Source organism: Leuresthes tenuis, unplaced genomic scaffold (genome assembly GCF_036924035.1).
Source record: "Leuresthes tenuis unplaced genomic scaffold, fLeuTen1.0.hap1 SCAF_8, whole genome shotgun sequence".
In the NCBI taxonomy this organism is placed as follows: domain Eukaryota; kingdom Metazoa; phylum Chordata; class Actinopteri; order Atheriniformes; family Atherinopsidae; genus Leuresthes; species Leuresthes tenuis.
Genome location: NW_027325362.1, coordinates 198,002 through 215,194, shown reverse-complemented (window position 1 = coordinate 215,194; position 17,193 = coordinate 198,002). Strand labels below are relative to the sequence as shown.

The window sequence follows — 17,193 nt, the reverse complement described above, 5'->3', positions numbered from 1 at the left end:
GGTTCTGATGGAGGTTTCTTCCTGGTTCTGGTTCTGATGGAGGTTTCTTCCTGTTAAAGGGAGTTTTTTCTCTCCACAGTCACCTCGTGCAGCTCAGGCTCAGAGAGAAGCTTCAGTGCAGTCTGCTGGTTCCCTGAGCTCAGCTACTTTTAATTAAATTAGCTCAGTATGAATTTAACTGATTTGGAATTAAATCAATTGGATTCTAAATGGATTGAATTGGATTGAATTGTACCTTTGAATTTCCTTGAGATGACATTTGTTGTGACACAAACAATGTGCGCAAAGTGAAAACTCCGGGTTAGAAATGTGTTTCCTGTTGAAATCTGAATTTTTAGTGGAGGAAAACCTGATGTCCTGTAAGCCCATAACGCCGCCCTGAATCTCAGTATCACTGAGCTACTGGTCCAAAACCCGGCACCGGGGCAGTTCTGACGGATCCAGTGATCCAGTCTGGATTAGCATCAGAGACTGAAAATTAAGTAGAGTTTGATCTTCACTGAGAACAATCTCTGACTACATGTCTAAGAACAACCTGCAGAACCGAGGCTGACCCTGAGAACCCATCATAAGGGTTGTGAAGAGTGGTTCTGCTTTTGAGGCTGAGAGGAATTCATCATTAAACCTTTGGGTCAGCTGCAGACACGGGATGGTCGTTTGTGTTTTTCAATTTATCCAAAGAAAACAGAAGTGAACCCAGTATTGAACCATGAGATCCACCACAGATGGGACCTTCTGACTCATTTCAGCAGACCCCAGTGTGGTCCACCAGGCTACCCTAACCCCCAGAACCTGGTTCTGAGTGTAATTGTTATGGTTTCCAGTGACAAAAACTACTTTAAATCAAACTCACTTATTTATTTTTTTCACACACTGCAATGTTTTAAATCCACGAAGAAGTTTACTATTACCTGTTTAATTCTGGATCATTTGAACTACTTTCTGTGCCACAAAATCCTGTTTTTAATAAAGTCAACATGAGGACAAATGTTTCAAAATTTCAAACAGCATGATCTTTGTTTTACAAATGTTTTTATAACCCTCGCATAACTGATCTCTAATTCTTTAACGACATGCTTATTTCTATGTTTAATCTCTCTCGTGTTTGACACTTCTGATATTTCTTTGTTTGTCAGATGCGTTTTGTGGTACCTGAACTCTCTCTTTTACGCCAGCAGGGGGCAGCAATGCTCCTTCTCACTACAGCGAGATGTTGTGTCCAATTCTCGCGACACTTCCCATCATTTACGTATTTTTTCTTTCCTTGACGTGATCGTGACATTGGGTTAACTGCCGGTGGGAAAGACCGGCATTCAGCGGACAGTATTCAGTCGGAGGTATCACCGAATCGGCCCAAGTCATTTATGACATCGAAGTCAAAAGTCCACGTCAAAGGCACAAGGTGAGTTAAGTTCTAAATGGTTCTTTTTGACATCGATGCCCTCAGCTAACACATTAGCACTGCTAGCTCGGTCAGCGGAGCTAACAGTTAGCCGCTAAGGGCAGCGGTCTCTGGGTTTCACAGCTTTAATCTGTTTATATACGTGATTTAACATGTTTTAGTTTGTATCTTTACGGAGATAAGTCTCTTTTCTTTTCACACGTTGGTAGAGTTTATTAAGACGGCGTCACAAATTTAGCTAATGCGCACTGTGACGTCAAGCTGTTACAAAATAAAAATTAATAAACAAAACTAAAGGAATGTTTAAAAAAAAAGGTTTATCATTTTAACTTTTAATCAAGTTCTGTTGTTTGTCTTTTATCGTGTTTGTTAACCAAACCCGTCCGTTGTGTTGTTGGCGTGTAAAGCAAATTCTCCTAAAATTATGCATTTTTTTATTTTCATCTTCCCATCGATCAGGTTTGACTTTGTCAAATACATTTTTCATCATCATCCACTTTTCCAGATTCCGCCCTATTAATCGGCATACTTTGCACACACAGAGTAGGAGAAATGTGTTTTTATTCGTTTTGCTGTATTCCTCCTGCTCGGGTTTAATGTGGCTGGAGTTAGAAATAAACGGACCTGTTCCTGAACAAAGTGCCCGCTGGATCGTTTTCTGCACGCCGAGTGTTGGAGGACAGCTCTGACAGGCGGATAAAGGCTGAAGTTTTTGTTCAAACCGAACACGCAGAGTTTTCCTGCGGAGTTGTCACGTTTTTCCACGTTAATGACTGACAGGCATCAGCTGTCCACGCCGCGTGTGCCTGATAAGAAAGGAGCATTGTGTTTTTATACGGGCCGAGGAGGAAGGAGCTTGTTGTTGTCCTGCGGCCTCGCCGCAGCACCCTCCCCCGGCCTCCCTCTCCCTCCCCCGGCCTCCCTCTCCCTCCCCACCGGCGCAGCTGCGTACGTGCGGGTCTGCAGGCGGTAATGGCGGACATCCAGCTTCCTCATTCCTGTGAGCTCGGAGCGCTGTGGGGGGAAAGCTCTGCGGCTGAATCCGGAACCTTCTCGCGGTGTTTTCCGTCTGTGAGCAGCAACATAAGGTCCGATCCACCGGGCCTAAATGTCTGCTTCAGGCCCGTTACACATGCAGCAAAGTGTTCAGCTGCAGCTGCAGCTAGCTTCCATTTGGGTTAATCTGCAGGGTTCTGTCCGTGAAGCTTTGTTATCAGACACATTTTTAATGATTCAGGCTCACACCAACAGACTCCTTTATTTTCCCTGAATCTTCCTCATGTGATGCTGAACCACTTTAAAAGTGCTTTTCATGCAGGAACTGCAGAGCTGGGACAGTTTGTTCTGCTGGGACAGTTTATCTGAAGGCATTCAGCTCATATTACTGCAGGAAGACCTTATCGATGCTGGTGCTCTGATCACAGGAAGCGATCAGTCTCCAGGCCTCAGTTTGGGTTTCAGGGTTTAAAGATCAGCAGAATATGGTTCTGATCAGCCTCCTTATTGATACAGTTTTGTTGATGATTAATTGTCATATGGATTTAGTTCTTTTATGAAGAATCTCAGAACACGGCAGGTGGTGGCAGCTGAACAGAACCGGGCCGGCTCCCGGGTTTTGTTTCCTGGATCCCTTCCTGTTTGTCTGCTTCTGTTTATTTTCTTTGCACCAGAACATCAGTTCTTTTTGGAAAAAAGGATGTTATCAGCTGCTCTTTGAGCCGTCAGCTGACAGCCTGTTTACAGCTGATACGGCGCCCTGAGGCCACGCCCCACACCATCGTCCTCAGAGGACGGTTCTGTTTACTGATGTGACTGGTTTAATCCCAGTGGTCGTGGTGAGCCACCGGCTCTGACCAATCCCAGAGCACAAAGGTGTGGCGTGCACAAAGGTGTGCACGTCTGCTGAGTCAGTCAGCGTGAACAGAAGAGGCTCAGATCGGCTTTAAACCAACAGCATGAGTCCAGTATGTGGTTCTGACAGGTAGAACTCTGCTATCATCTGTCTCGTTTGCTTGCGTTTTATTTTGACACTCGGTTCTCTCTCTGTTTCCTGTCCAGGATGCCGTCTCCGGCGGTGGCGAGTGGGCGGAAGCAGTGCCAGCAGGCCCAGGATCAGCTGGAGGACGCCATCACCGGCGTGCTGAAGGCGGAGCAGCAGCTCAGGGAAAATGTCCGGGAGGTCAGCACCTTCATCCTCCTCTTCCTCTCTCTGTCATAAACACTCACAAAAGGCAAACACAGTGCACGTGGTGTCACTGGTGTCACGTGCACGTGGTGTCACTGGTGTCACGTGCACTGTGGCATCACTGGAACGCCGCTGGTCTGAAGTTTGGGTCGAACTGCCGCCTGTTTATGTATTTATCAGACGCTTTTATCCAAAGCGACTTACAGGTAGGGTTAGGGGTCTTGCCCCAGGACCCCTGCTGCAGTCATGCAGGGATTCAGGGGATTTGAACCCAGGGTTTGGGCCCTAACCCACATTGAAGGTGGCAGTCATACCACGACTCTATCCAGGCCAGCCTGCTCAGCGGCTGCTGATAAGAAACTGAGGCGCTCAGCAGAAACGTGCACGAGACTCGGTCTGTTTGTGTCGGGTGAATCATTGACCTGAAATACTTCTGACACCACAGAAGAAGAACCGCAGCCGTGTGATTGGCTGATCCGGGATCAGCTGCGCATTGTTCGGTCTGACCAATCAGACAAGAGCTTCATCCAGGCTGACCTCATCATCGTGTGTGTGTGTGTGTGTGTGTGTGTGTGTGTGTGTGTGTGTGTGTGTGTGTGTGTGTGTGTGTGTGTGTGTGTGTGTGTGTGTGTGTGTGTGTGTGTGTGTGTGTGTGTGTGTGTGTGTGTGTGTGTGTGTGTGTGTGTGTGTGTGTGTGTGTGTGTGTGTGTGTGTGTGTGTGTGTGTGTGTGTGTGTGTGTGTGTGTGTGTGTGTGTGTGTGTGTGAAGACAGAACAGGGCGTGGTTAAGTGTCTGTATATCAGGTGGAGAGGACGGGGACAGTTTCAGTAGCTGGTCTCACCTGGACTCTGCTGTGTTTTCTGCTTTTTTCAGATAAGCTGCAGGTAAAGGTTGGTTTGTGTACAGCTGTTTATAGGTGTTTACCAGCCGTTTATAGGTGTGTACAGGTGTTTACCAGCCGTTTATAGGTGTGTACAGGTGTTTACCAGCTGTTTATAGGTGTTTACCAGCCGTTTATAGGTGTGTACAGGTGTTTACCAGCTGTGTACAGGTGTTTACCAGCCGTTTATAGGTGTTTACCAGCCGTTTATAGGTGTGTACAGGTGTTTACCAGCCGTTTATAGGTGTGTACAGGTGTTTACCAGCTTTTTATAGGTGTGTACAGGTGTTTACCAGCCGTTTATAGGTGTGTACAGGTGTTTACCAGCTTTTTATAGGTGTGTACAGGTGTTTACCAGCCGTTTATAGGTGTGTACAGGTGTTTACCAGCCGTTTATAGGTGTGTACAGGTGTTTACCAGCCGTTTATAGGTGTGTACAGGTGTTTACCAGCTGTTTATAGGTGTTTACCAGCCGTTTATAGGTGTGTACAGGTGTTTACCAGCTGTGTACAGGTGTTTACCAGCCGTTTATAGGTGTGTACAGGTGTTTACCAGCCGTTTATAGGTGTTTACCAGCCGTTTATAGGTGTGTACAGATGTTTACCAGCCGTTTATAGGTGTGTACAGGTGTTTACCAGCCGTTTATAGGTGTGTACAGGTGTTTACCAGCTTTTTATAGGTGTGTACAGGTGTTTACCAGCAGTTTATAGGTGTGTACAGGTGTTTACCAGCTTTTTATAGGTGTGTACAGGTGTTTACCAGCCGTTTATAGGTGTGTACAGGTGTTTACCAGCTTTTTATAGGTGTGTACAGGTGTTTACCAGCCGTTTATAGGTGTGTACAGGTGTTTACCAGCCGTTTATAGGTGTGTACAGGTGTTTACCAGCCGTTTATAGGTGTGTACAGGTGTTTACCAGCCGTTTATAGGTGTTTACAGGTGTTTACCAGCCGTTTATAGGTGTGTACAGGTGTTTACCAGCCGTTTATAGGTGTGTACAGGTGTTTACCAGCCGTTTATAGGTGTGTACAGGTGTTTACCAGCCGTTTATAGGTGTGTACAGGTGTTTACCAGCCGTTTATAGGTGTTTACCAGCCGTTTATAGGTGTTTACCAGCCGTTTATAGGTGTGTACAGGTGTTTACCAGCCGTTTATAGGTGTTTACAGGTGTTTACCAGCCGTTTACAGGTGTTTACCAGCCGTTTATAGGTGTGTACAGGTGTTTACCAGCCGTTTATAGGTGTTTACAGGTGTTTACCAGCCGTTTATAGGTGTGTACAGGTGTTTACCAGCCGTTTATAGGTGTGTACAGGTGTTTACCAGCCGTTTATAGGTGTGTACAGGTGTTTACCAGCCGTTTATAGGTGTGTACAGGTGTTTACCAGCCGTTTATAGGTGTGTACAGGTGTTTACCAGCCGTTTATAGGTGTTTACCAGCTGTTTATAGGTGTGTACAGGTGTTTACCAGCCGTTTATAGGTGTGTACAGGTGTTTACCAGCTGTTTATAGGTGTTTACCAGCCGTTTATAGGTGTGTACAGGTGTTTACCAGCTGTGTACAGGTGTTTACCAGCCGTTTATAGGTGTTTACCAGCCGTTTATAGGTGTGTACAGGTGTTTACCAGCCGTTTATAGGTGTGTACAGGTGTTTACCAGCTTTTTATAGGTGTGTACAGGTGTTTACCAGCCGTTTATAGGTGTGTACAGGTGTTTACCAGCCGTTTATAGGTGTGTACAGGTGTTTACCAGCTTTTTATAGGTGTGTACAGGTGTTTACCAGCCGTTTATAGGTGTGTACAGGTGTTTACCAGCCGTTTATAGGTGTGTACAGGTGTTTACCAGCCGTTTATAGGTGTGTACAGGTGTTTACCAGCTGTTTATAGGTGTTTACCAGCCGTTTATAGGTGTGTACAGGTGTTTACCAGCTGTGTACAGGTGTTTACCAGCCGTTTATAGGTGTGTACAGGTGTTTACCAGCCGTTTATAGGTGTTTACCAGCCGTTTATAGGTGTGTACAGGTGTTTACCAGCCGTTTATAGGTGTGTACAGGTGTTTACCAGCTGTTTATAGGTGTGTACAGGTGTTTACCAGCTTTTTATAGGTGTGTACAGGTGTTTACCAGCCGTTTATAGGTGTGTACAGGTGTTTACCAGCTTTTTATAGGTGTGTACAGGTGTTTACCAGCCGTTTATAGGTGTGTACAGGTGTTTACCAGCTTTTTATAGGTGTGTACAGGTGTTTACCAGCCGTTTATAGGTGTGTACAGGTGTTTACCAGCCGTTTATAGGTGTGTACAGGTGTTTACCAGCCGTTTATAGGTGTGTACAGGTGTTTACCAGCCGTTTATAGGTGTTTACAGGTGTTTACCAGCCGTTTATAGGTGTGTACAGGTGTTTACCAGCCGTTTATAGGTGTGTACAGGTGTTTACCAGCCGTTTATAGGTGTGTACAGGTGTTTACCAGCCGTTTATAGGTGTGTACAGGTGTTTACCAGCCGTTTATAGGTGTTTACCAGCCGTTTATAGGTGTTTACCAGCCGTTTATAGGTGTGTACAGGTGTTTACCAGCCGTTTATAGGCGTTTACAGGTGTTTACCAGCCGTTTATAGGCGTGTACAGGTGTTTACCAGCCGTTTATAGGTGTGTACAGGTGTTTACCAGCCGTTTATAGGTGTTTACAGGTGTTTACCAGCCGTTTATAGGTGTGTACAGGTGTTTACCAGCCGTTTATAGGTGTGTACAGGTGTTTACCAGCCGTTTATAGGTGTGTACAGGTGTTTACCAGCCGTTTATAGGTGTGTACAGGTGTTTACCAGCCGTTTATAGGTGTGTACAGGTGTTTACCAGCCGTTTATAGGTGTTTACCAGCTGTTTATAGGTGTGTACAGGTGTTTACCAGCTGTTTATAGGTGTGTACAGGTGTTTACCAGCTGTTTATAGGTGTTTACCAGCTGTTTATAGGTGTGTACAGGTGTTTACCAGCTGTTTATAGGTGTGTACAGGTGTTTACCAGCCGTTTATAGGTGTTTACCAGCCGTTTATAGGTGTTTACCAGCCGTTTATAGGTGTTTACCAGCCGTTTATAGGTGTTTACCAGCCGTTTATAGGTGTTTACCAGCCGTTTATAGGTGTTTACCAGCCGTTTATAGGTGTTTACCAGCCGTTTATAGGTGTGTACCAGCCGTTTATAGGTGTGTACAGGTGTTTACCAGCCGTTTATAGGTGTTTACCAGCCGTTTATAGGTGTTTACCAGCCGTTTATAGGTGTTTACCAGCCGTTTATAGGTGTTTACCAGCCGTTTATAGGTGTTTACCAGCCGTTTATAGGTGTTTACAGGTGTTTACCAGCTGTTTATAGGTGTTTACCAGCTGTTTATAGGTGTTTACCAGCTGTTTATAGGTGTTTACCAGCTGTTTATAGGTGTTTACCAGCTGTTTATAGGTGTTTACCAGCTGTGTACAGGTGTGTACCAGCCGTTTATAGGTGTTTACCAGCCGTTTATAGGTGTTTACCAGCTGTTTATAGGTGTTTACCAGCTGTTTATAGGTGTTTACCAGCTGTTTATAGGTGTTTACCAGCTGTGTACAGGTGTGTACCAGCCGTTTATAGGTGTTTACCAGCCGTTTATAGGTGTTTACAAGTTGACAGAGAAGAGAAGCTCTCATGTCTTTACCTGTTTACTTGTAACTACTTTACTTTACCACTGCACCCGTAGAAAGCAGAGCTGCTGATTGGTTGGTGTGTTCAGGCTGTGACATCACTCTGATGTAACCACTGCATGGGACTTTGGGACATGAATCAGAGCCTGCAGCTCCTGGCTCTTTAACTTTGATCGGTGTGGCTGTTGTTGATCCAGCAGCTCTGATGGGTGAGATCGGCTTGCCATTGAAGTTCTGTAGAACCATATCTGAGCGCGCTCACACTTGGATACATTTACACAAAACACAAGAGCAGGGTTTTTCTAACGTAGTGCAGAGTGAACCTATCAGCATTGGTGGTCCTTCTCACCTGTCTGTCTCCGCCCTCAGGTGCGCTCGGAGCTTCAGAGCTGCGTGAGCCGCCAGCAGGAGGCGCTGCGCTGCAGGGAGGTGTGGCTTCTGGGGCAGATTGACCTGCTGGAACAAGTGAAGACGGAGACTCTACAGCAGCAGCTTCACCAGCTGCACCGGGTAACTGGCTCCCTGGTTCTGCTTGATTCCGACACCTCAGAAGCCAAATTTACATGAATGGTGTTCGCCCGGTGTTTATCTGGGGTTCGCCCGGTGTTTGCCTGGTGTTTGCCTGGGGTTTGCCTGGGGTTTATCTGGGGTTTGCTTGGTGTTTGCCTGGGGTTTGCCTGGTGTTTGCTTGGGGTTTGCCTGGTGTTTGCCTGGTGTTTGCCTGGTGTTTGCCTGGTGTTTGCCTGGGGTTTGCTTGGGGTTTATCTGGGGTTTGCTTGGTGTTTGCCTGGGGTTTGCCTGGTGTTTGCTTGGGGTTTGCCTGGGGTTTGCCTGGGGTTTGCCTGGTGTTTGCCTGGTGTTTGCCTGGTGTTTGCCTGGGGTTTGCTTGGGGTTTATCTGGGGTTTGCTTGGTGTTTGCCTGGGGTTTGCCTGGTGTTTGCTTGGGGTTTGCCTGGGGTTTGCTTGGGGTTTATCTGGGGTTTGCTTGGGGTTTGCCTGGTGTTTGCCTGGGGTTTGCTTGGTGTTTGCCTGGGGTTTGCTTGGTGTTTGCCTGGTGTTTGCCTGGGGTTTGCTTGGTGTTTGCCTGGGGTTTGCCTGGTGTTTGCCTGGGGTTTGCTTGGTGTTTGCCTGGGGTTTGCTTGGGGTTTATCTGGGGTTTGCTTGGGGTTTGCCTGGTGTTTGCCTGGTGTTTGCCTGGGGTTTGCTTGGGGTTTATCTGGGGTTTGCTTGGGGTTTGCTTGGGGTTTATCTGGGGTTTGCTTGGGGTTTGCCTGGTGTTTGCCTGGTGTTTGCCTGGTGTTTGCTTGGGGTTTGCCTGGTGTTTGCCTGGTGTTTGCCTGGTGTTTGCCTGGGGTTTGCTTGGGGTTTATCTGGGGTTTGCCTGGGGTTTGCCTGGTGTTTGCCTGGGGTTTGCTTGGGGTTTATCTGGGGTTTGCCTGGGGTTTGCCTGGTGTTTGCCTGGGGTTTACCTGGTGTTTACCTGCCGTTGCAGCTCAGAGGTCAGTTTGACATCATTGACCATCAGATGCAGAACTCTTACAGCAGCAACGACCTGAGCAACCAGCTGACCAGCTGCATGGAGAAGTAAGTACACCAACACCTGTTCAGAGACTCACCTGAACACACCTGTAGGTGAACAGTCTGACTCTCTGCAGATGAACACCTGAGAGAAGGTTGCACTCTAACTTCTAGTTGTTTTTTTGTCACCTGTGTTGGCAGGTTGTCCTCTCTGAGCCTGACACCTGAAGAAACACCTGAGATGAGTTTCTATGCCGACACGCGCTCCCTGAGGCAGGCCATCACCTCATTCGGCAGCGTCACTGCTCAGGTAGCACACCTGTCCTCCTGTGTACATGAACATGCATCCATCACCTGACCAGGTGTTCTGACCAGGTGTTCTGACCAGGTGTTCTCCTGTTTGCAGCTCGTGGAGGGCGTGTCCTGTCAGAACTCCGCCCTTCGGAGGGCTCAGGTGCAGAGCTGTCCCGTCTCAGACAGCAATCAGGTGAGTATGAGGCTGAGCTCTGCTCGCTGTGATCTGGTTCTGGGTTGTCGTCCCGGTCCGAGTCACTGGCTCTGTGTTTCTGCAGAAGATGGAGGCAGCGGTACTGGGTGACTGGCTGCTGGAAACCCGTCCAGCTAGCAGCACTCCTATTGGTTACGAGTCCAGCAAGAACCCCCAGGATTGGCTGTTGTCCCATAAGGAGAGCAAGGTGAGTCCTCAGACCATCATAACCGGGTCTGATGGATCAGAACCAGGTCTGAAATGGTGTTCTACCTGCCTGTGTCTGTGCCAGACTTCCTGTCCTGTCCAGGCCTCGACGGACTTCCTGCGGGCCTGGGGTCAGCTCAGAGATCTGGAAGCATGGCTTATCCAGGACCAGAACCCAATCAGCAGGGAGAGGACCAACAGCAGCTGCAGCTCCTCCTTCTCCATCGAGAAGATCGACGACTCAGAGTTCGCCGTTCCGTCTGAGGGCGAGGAAGAGGTTGAGCTGAGCGACTGGCTCGTCACCCCCGTCCACCGTTGCCATGGAGACCATGTCGGACGCGGAGCGCTGGCACCGTGTGCTGAAGCCGTTCGAGGACGGCTGGTTGGCCAGCGAGTGGCTGGTGGAGGCGGGCCGTCCGGCCGCCGACTGCTCCTCCTGCTGTCAGACCAGTCGTGCCGTGGAGATCGAGAACCTGGGACGCCTGAAGTGCCTGAAGACTCCGCCCACATCCAGCCCCGTCTCCCCCACCACGACCCCCGCCACTCTGGAGGCGTGGCTGCAGAAGGTGGTGCCGGTGCAGCCGAACTGCCGGGCCAATGAGCCCTGCTCCACCTACGCCGACTGCGTGTGCGACGAGAACTGTGGGAAGGCGGCGCTGAGCCGCTGGCTGCTGCAGCAGGAGGGACGGGACAAGAACGGCGTCCCCGTGGCCAAGAATGCCCCGCCCCCCGTCAAGAATGCCCCGCCCACCGCCAAGAGCACTCTGCCCATCACGTTCCACAGAGAGCAGGAGCAGAAGGTAAGAACCAGAGCTGAGCTCCGTTACAACGGTTGATCAATCAATCGATCGATTGATAACCATCGGGCTTCTGTGCAGGTTCAGGCCATCCTGGAGGCGTGGCTCCACCCCACTTCCTCTTGTAGGACCGCCCCCCTGTCCGACTGGGTGACTCCTGAGGAGAACGTCAGGAGGGGCCACAGCTCCCAGCTCCAGCCTTCCTCCTCATCTCCATTCCAGCGTCCTCTGGATCTGGACCTCTGGGTGCTTCCTGAGGAGGCTCCAGGTTCTGGAGGTCCAGCCCGTCCAGCTGAGGAGGAAGAGGAGGACAAGTGGCTGCTGAAGAAGAGGAGCCAGGCCCAGGTAACACAGACCGGTCCAGGTCAGACGGGCCGGTCCAGGTCAGACGGGCCGGTCCAGGTAACCCGGTCCAGGTAACACAGGCCGGTCCAGGTCAGACGGGCCGGTCCAGGTCAGACGGGCCGGTCCAGGTCAGACGGACCGTTCCAGGTGACACGGACCGGTCCAGGTGACACGGACCGGTCCAGGTCAGACGGACCGGTCCAGGTCAGACGGGCCGGTCCAGGTCACACGGGCCGGTCCAGGTCAGACGGACCGGTCCAGGTCAGACCAGTTAATCCAGACTGGTCCGGTTGTGAGTTCACTTCCTGTGTTAACTGTGAACTTCCTTTCCAGGAGCGCTTGGTTCTGCCCACGGTGTGCGATCTGTTCTCCTGTATGAAGGTGGGTGGAGACAAAGACAAATGGCTGCACAGGGCTGCCGTGCAGGTGAGTTACCTGCAGGTTAGCGCGCACTTCCTGTCTGGTTTCCTGTCTGGTTTCCTGTCTGGTTTCCTGTCTGACCTGTTCCTGTTTCCTCCAGATGTGACGATGATGAAGACGTTGCTTCTTCTTCTTCTTCTGGGAGTCACTTTATCGCTGATGATCGCACACAATCGCATTAATCCAACTTCGCCTTCTTCTTCTTCTTCCTGTGACATCACCACCTTCCGCCCAGCTGGCTCATCCAATCAGGAGCCAGAACAGATGATCGGTCGGCTGCTGGGAACAGACATCATGGAACTGATTAGAATCTGCAGCCTGATCAACTGAGTGGTGTTACTAATAACCTGATCAATAATGGATGCCTGATGTAGTGAGAAGGCTTCAGTAGCAGAGCCTCACCTGGAGAGCTTCAGATGCTGATGATGCAGGGTTGGGGGCGTGGCCAGGATATGTTGGGGCGGGGCTGTGTGTGAGTGGGTGGGGTTAGTTTTAGATTAGCTTTTATTGTAATTGATCTGAGTTAATATTTTATCTTTTCCTCTGCTGACATCACTTCCTGTCCAGACTGTTGCATGATTTCCGCTCTGGGCCGTCTGGGACGCCGCTCAGGGCGGAAAACGCCAACGACAGTCTGAGAGGATGGACTCTTTCCCAGAATGCAGTCTGGTCAGCAGTGATTGGTGCTTTTTATTTACGCTGGGCTCTGATTTCTGGGGGGGTGGAGTTTAAACATTTAACCTGTGATGTCATCAGTGACCTCCAGCTGTTTTTCTCTGGTAATAAATTCATGCTGACATCATCAATTTGTCTGTGACGTTTCTCATCAGAACAGAATAAAACCAGCTGGTCCTCAGCGGGTGCTAAACCCTCAGTAACACCTTAGGTCTGTGTAAAACTAAGTGAACCCCTGATCCAGCAGCAGTGAGTGTAAAACTAAGTGAACCCCTGATCCAGCAGCTTCAGCAGCAGTGAGTAAAACTAAGTGAACCCCTGATCCAGCAGCTTCAGCAGCACTGAGTGTAAAACTAAGTGAACCCCTGATCCAGCAGCTTCAGCAGCAGTGAGTAAAACTAAGTGAACCCCTGATCCAGCAGCTTCAGCAGCAGTGAGAGTAAAACTAAGTGAACCCCTGATCCAGCAGCTTCAGCAGCAGTGAGTGAAACTAAGTGAACCCCTGATCCAGCAGCTTCAGCAGCAGTGAGTAAAACTAAGTGAACCCCTGATCCAGCAGCTTCAGCAGCAGTGAGTGTAAAACTAAGTGAACCCCTGATCCAGCAGCTTCAGCAGCAGTGAGTGAAACTAAGTGAACCCCTGATCCAGCAGCTTCAGCAGCAGTGAGTGTAAAACTAAGTGAACCCCTGATCCAGCAGCTTCAGCAGCAGTGAGTGTAAAACTAAGTGAACCCCTGATCCAGCAGCTTCAGCAGCAGTGAGTGTAAAACTAAGTGAACCCCTGACCCAGCAGCTTCAGCAGCAGCTTCAGCAGCAGTGAGTGTAAAACTAAGTGAACCCCTGATCCAGCAGCAGCAGTGAGTGAAACTAAGTGAACCCCTGATCCAGCAGCTTCAGCAGCAGTGAGTGATAAACTAAGTGAACCCCTGATCCAGCAGCTTCAGCAGCAGTGAGTGATAAACTAAGTGAACCCCTGATCCAGCAGCAGCAGTGAGCTGCAGTGATGGTTTCCTGTGGGACGTTATCGTCTCTCTCCTGGTTCTGGAGGAATCTCGGCCCTCTTCTGTCCAGCAGCTTCGGCTCATTGAGGTTTGCAGCTTTGGTTTAATAATTAACTTTAAATCTGGTTACAGCTTTCTCTGACAGAAACATTCTGAATGCAAATTTCTTCTCAGAAGCCGTAGAGTAAGGTCAAAGGTCGGATTAAACGAGGGAAACTGTGTGATTAAGGCAGTGAGACACTGAGAAAATCCAATAAGGAGTCTAATATAGAATCAAAGTTAATATTTAGTCATTTTCAACGTCTGCATGAATATTAAAGTCACCGCTGTCCAGGTGGAGGACAAGCAGAAGAGGTTTTTGGGATTTCCACTTTGGGTGGAAAAACAGCTTTCTGTCATTTCTTTAAGGAGTCTTCAGGAATAGTTCTCCAGGCTTCTTGAAGGACATCCCAAAGCTCTTCTTTGGATGTGGGCTGCCTTTTGTTCCGTTCTCTGTCAGATGATCCCACACTGCTTCAATAATGTTGAGGTCCGGGCTCTGGGGAGGATTCATCCCTCCATAAGACCTGTTGCCACTGATTTTCAGTCCACTTCTTGTGTCATTTGGCACAGCTCAGCCTTTTCTCCCTGTTTCCCTTCCTTAAGAACGGCTTCTTGACAGCCACCCTTCCATGGAGACCATTTCTGATGAGGCTTGGGCCAACAGTAGATGGATCAGCTGAAGGTCCAGATGCATCTCTCAGGTCCTGTCAGGTCACAGCTGGATTTTTTCCTCTTTCTTAAGGACATCACTTTCAGATCCTGTTCATCTGCTGTAGATAGTTTTTTAGGCCTGACACTTCTTCTTTTGTCCTCCACTTGTCCAGTTTCCTCAAATGTTTTAAGGACACACTGCACACCATGCTGAGATATGCCAAGTTTTCAGCTAATAGCTCTTTGGGAATCACCTTGTTGCTGCAGAAAATCCTATTTTCTGTCTGTCAAACTGTGTTTTCTTTGCTGTTTTTCATAGATGCAGCTAAAGAAATGGAACAAATGATGTGTCTTTGTGACAAAGAGCCTAAAGATCCAGTTTAAAATGGCTTCTTTGCTTCTGTTTCTGTAAGAAATCAGGACTCTGGGTCTCAGTAATAAAGTGAATGTATGTTTGCAGGAATATTATTGGCTGATGGGAAAGTGAAATAGAATTTGAAACAAAGAGATCTTTAAATCTCAACTTCATGTTTTCCTTCACTGTAGGAATTAAAAGCTCTCAGAACCGGTCTATAACAGGGTTTCTGTGGAGGGATTTTTCTGATGAAACTCACTCCAGCATCACAGGAGCAGCTTAAAGTAAAGACGAAGCAGACCGGCCTGACAGAAAACACGTCAGGGAAGAGCAGCGTTCACTGATTATCTGAAACTGTATCAGTCACACACACTGATAAGCTTCCTGTTCACTGCAGCCGAGGCCACACCCTCCACCAGGACCCCGCTGATAAGTGTGACATCACTGTGACATCACGGTAGGTCAGCGGCCCTCTGACAGGGACAGGGTCTCCCCAGGCACTGCAGCAGGGCTCAGCTGCTTATTGATCAGCACCAATCGCTCACATGGCTGTTGCTGTGGAAACCAAATGAACTGAGAACAGCTTAAAGACCGCCCCACATGACCCTCGCTCTGAGGGGGAGGTCAAAGACCAGGTCTGAACCTGTTTGATCAGGCGGACAGATGTTCAGATGTGACCTTTGACCCCTGCCAGCTGCTGAGTTTGAATGCAGAGAGGCTGCTGGTCCACCCTCACCTCGAAGGACGGAGGAATCAAGAAGGGAGAGGAACATTTTCCGTTTGAGTGTGAAGGCTGTTTTTGTTCTTCTTCTGGTGTTATGGGTGGAACTGCAGGTGTTTCCTCTGGAATTTTCTGGGTTTTATTTTCTGGTTCTATGAGTGGTTTCTAGAGTGACCAACTGATTCATCAGCTGACTGACAACACAGGTCAGGCGCCGCCTGCTGGACGCTCCACACTCACTGCAGGTGAGCTTCAGGTAGAACCAGTGGAAGCTCAGGAGGAAGAGCAGCTGTCCAATCAGATGGTCGGAGGTTCCACAAACACATGCTGAAGTGCTCTTTGGCAGAATACTGAATCCTGCACGCAGCAGCAGGTAGCAGCAGGCAGCAGCAGGTAGCAGCAGGCAGCAGGCAGCAGCAGCAGGCAGCAGCAGCAGGCGGCAGCAGCAGCAGCAGGCAGCAGGCAGCAGCAGGAAGCAGCTGCAGGCGGCAGCTGCAGGCAGCAGCAGGCAGCAGGCAGCAGCAGGAAGCAGCTGCAGGTAGCAGCAGCAGCAGCAGCAGCAGGCAGCAGCAGGCAGCAGGAAGCAGCAGCAGGTAGCAGCAGCAGCAGGTAGCAGCAGCAGCAGCAGGCAGCAGCAGGCAGCAGCGGCAGCAGGCAGCAGCAGCAGCAGCAGCAGTTGCAGGCAGCAGCAGCAGCAGTTGCAGGCAGCAGCAGCAGCAGCAGGCAGCTGCTGCAGGTAGCAGCAGCAGCAGGCAGCAGCAGCTGCGGCAGCAGCAGCAGTTGCAAGCAGCAGCTGCAGGTAGCAGCAGCAGCAGCTGCAGGTAGCAGCAGCAGCAGCAAGCAGCAGCAAGCAGGCAGCAGCAGGTAGCAAGCAGGCAGCAGCTAGGTAGCAGCAGGCAGCAGCAGGTAGCAGCAGGCAGCAGCAGGTAGCAGCCAGGCAGCAGCAGCAGGTAGCAGCAGCAGCAGGTAGCAGCAGCAGCTGCAGCAGGTAGCAGCAGCAGCAGCAGGCAGCAGCAGCAGCAGCAGGTAGCAGCAGGCAGCAGCAGGTAGCAGCAGCAGCAGCAGCAGGTCAGCAAGCAGCAGCAGGCAGGCAGCAGGCAGCTGCAGCAGCAGCAGCAGGCAGCAGCAGGTAGCAGCAGGCAGCAGCAGCAGGTAGCAGCCAGGCAGCAGCAGGTAGCAGCAGCAGCAGGTAGCAGCAGGTAGCAGCAGCAGCAGCAGGCAGCAGCAGCAGGCAGCAGCTGCAGGGTAGCAGCAGCAGCAGGCAGCAGCAGCAGGCAGCAGCTGCAGGATTAGCAGCAGCAGCAGCAGGCAGCAGCAGGTAGCAGCAGCAGCAGCTGCAGGTAGCAGCTTTTTTACTTTTTATTTACACATTTTAAATAACAAAATTCACAGTTTCACACCAGGAACCGTCAGTCTGGGGAGACTCCAACCCAGTCTCACATAACTATTTGGTATAAAGATGCCGTCAGAGCAGAAGAAAAACAAAACAGAGCTTGTTGTCAAAATCACAATCATCATCAGCCACAGATGATTTATATGCCGAATGATCAAGTAGCCTTTAGAGATTATGAATATATGAACATGTAACTTCAGTTTGGTGCAGAACAAATATGCGTATAGATTCACTAAAGTTACTTTTTCCTGAGGGAATTTAACAGGCCTACCATAAAGCTAGTTTTATTGTTAATTCTTTATTGAAAACGCATCACATGATGTCACAGTTGAGTAAAAATAAATAATAAAAACAAACTACACGGAACGTAGTGTACATGTAATGTAATGTACAATAGAGTTAAAATCGTCTTCAGTCATAAAGTTTGGCGCGAATTAATAATCCCGTTGTCACTCAGGG

The 17,193-nt window shown here is 49.3% G+C and overlaps 1 protein-coding gene across 1 annotated transcript; it reads left to right on the top strand.

Moving 5' to 3' along the window:
• Nucleotides 1-1,258: 1,258 nt before the first annotated feature.
• On the top strand, nucleotides 1,259-12,699 carry ncoa4 (nuclear receptor coactivator 4). The gene is given in 12 exon segments (XM_072390463.1): nucleotides 1,259-1,402; nucleotides 3,461-3,581; nucleotides 8,493-8,633; nucleotides 9,616-9,707; nucleotides 9,843-9,951; nucleotides 10,048-10,128; nucleotides 10,214-10,336; nucleotides 10,421-10,639; nucleotides 10,641-11,135; nucleotides 11,214-11,477; nucleotides 11,811-11,903; nucleotides 11,998-12,699. Coding segments are annotated over 12 exon segments (1,782 nt in total). The 5' UTR covers nucleotides 1,259-1,364; the 3' UTR covers nucleotides 12,004-12,699.
• The last annotated feature ends 4,494 nt before the right edge of the window (nucleotides 12,700-17,193 follow it).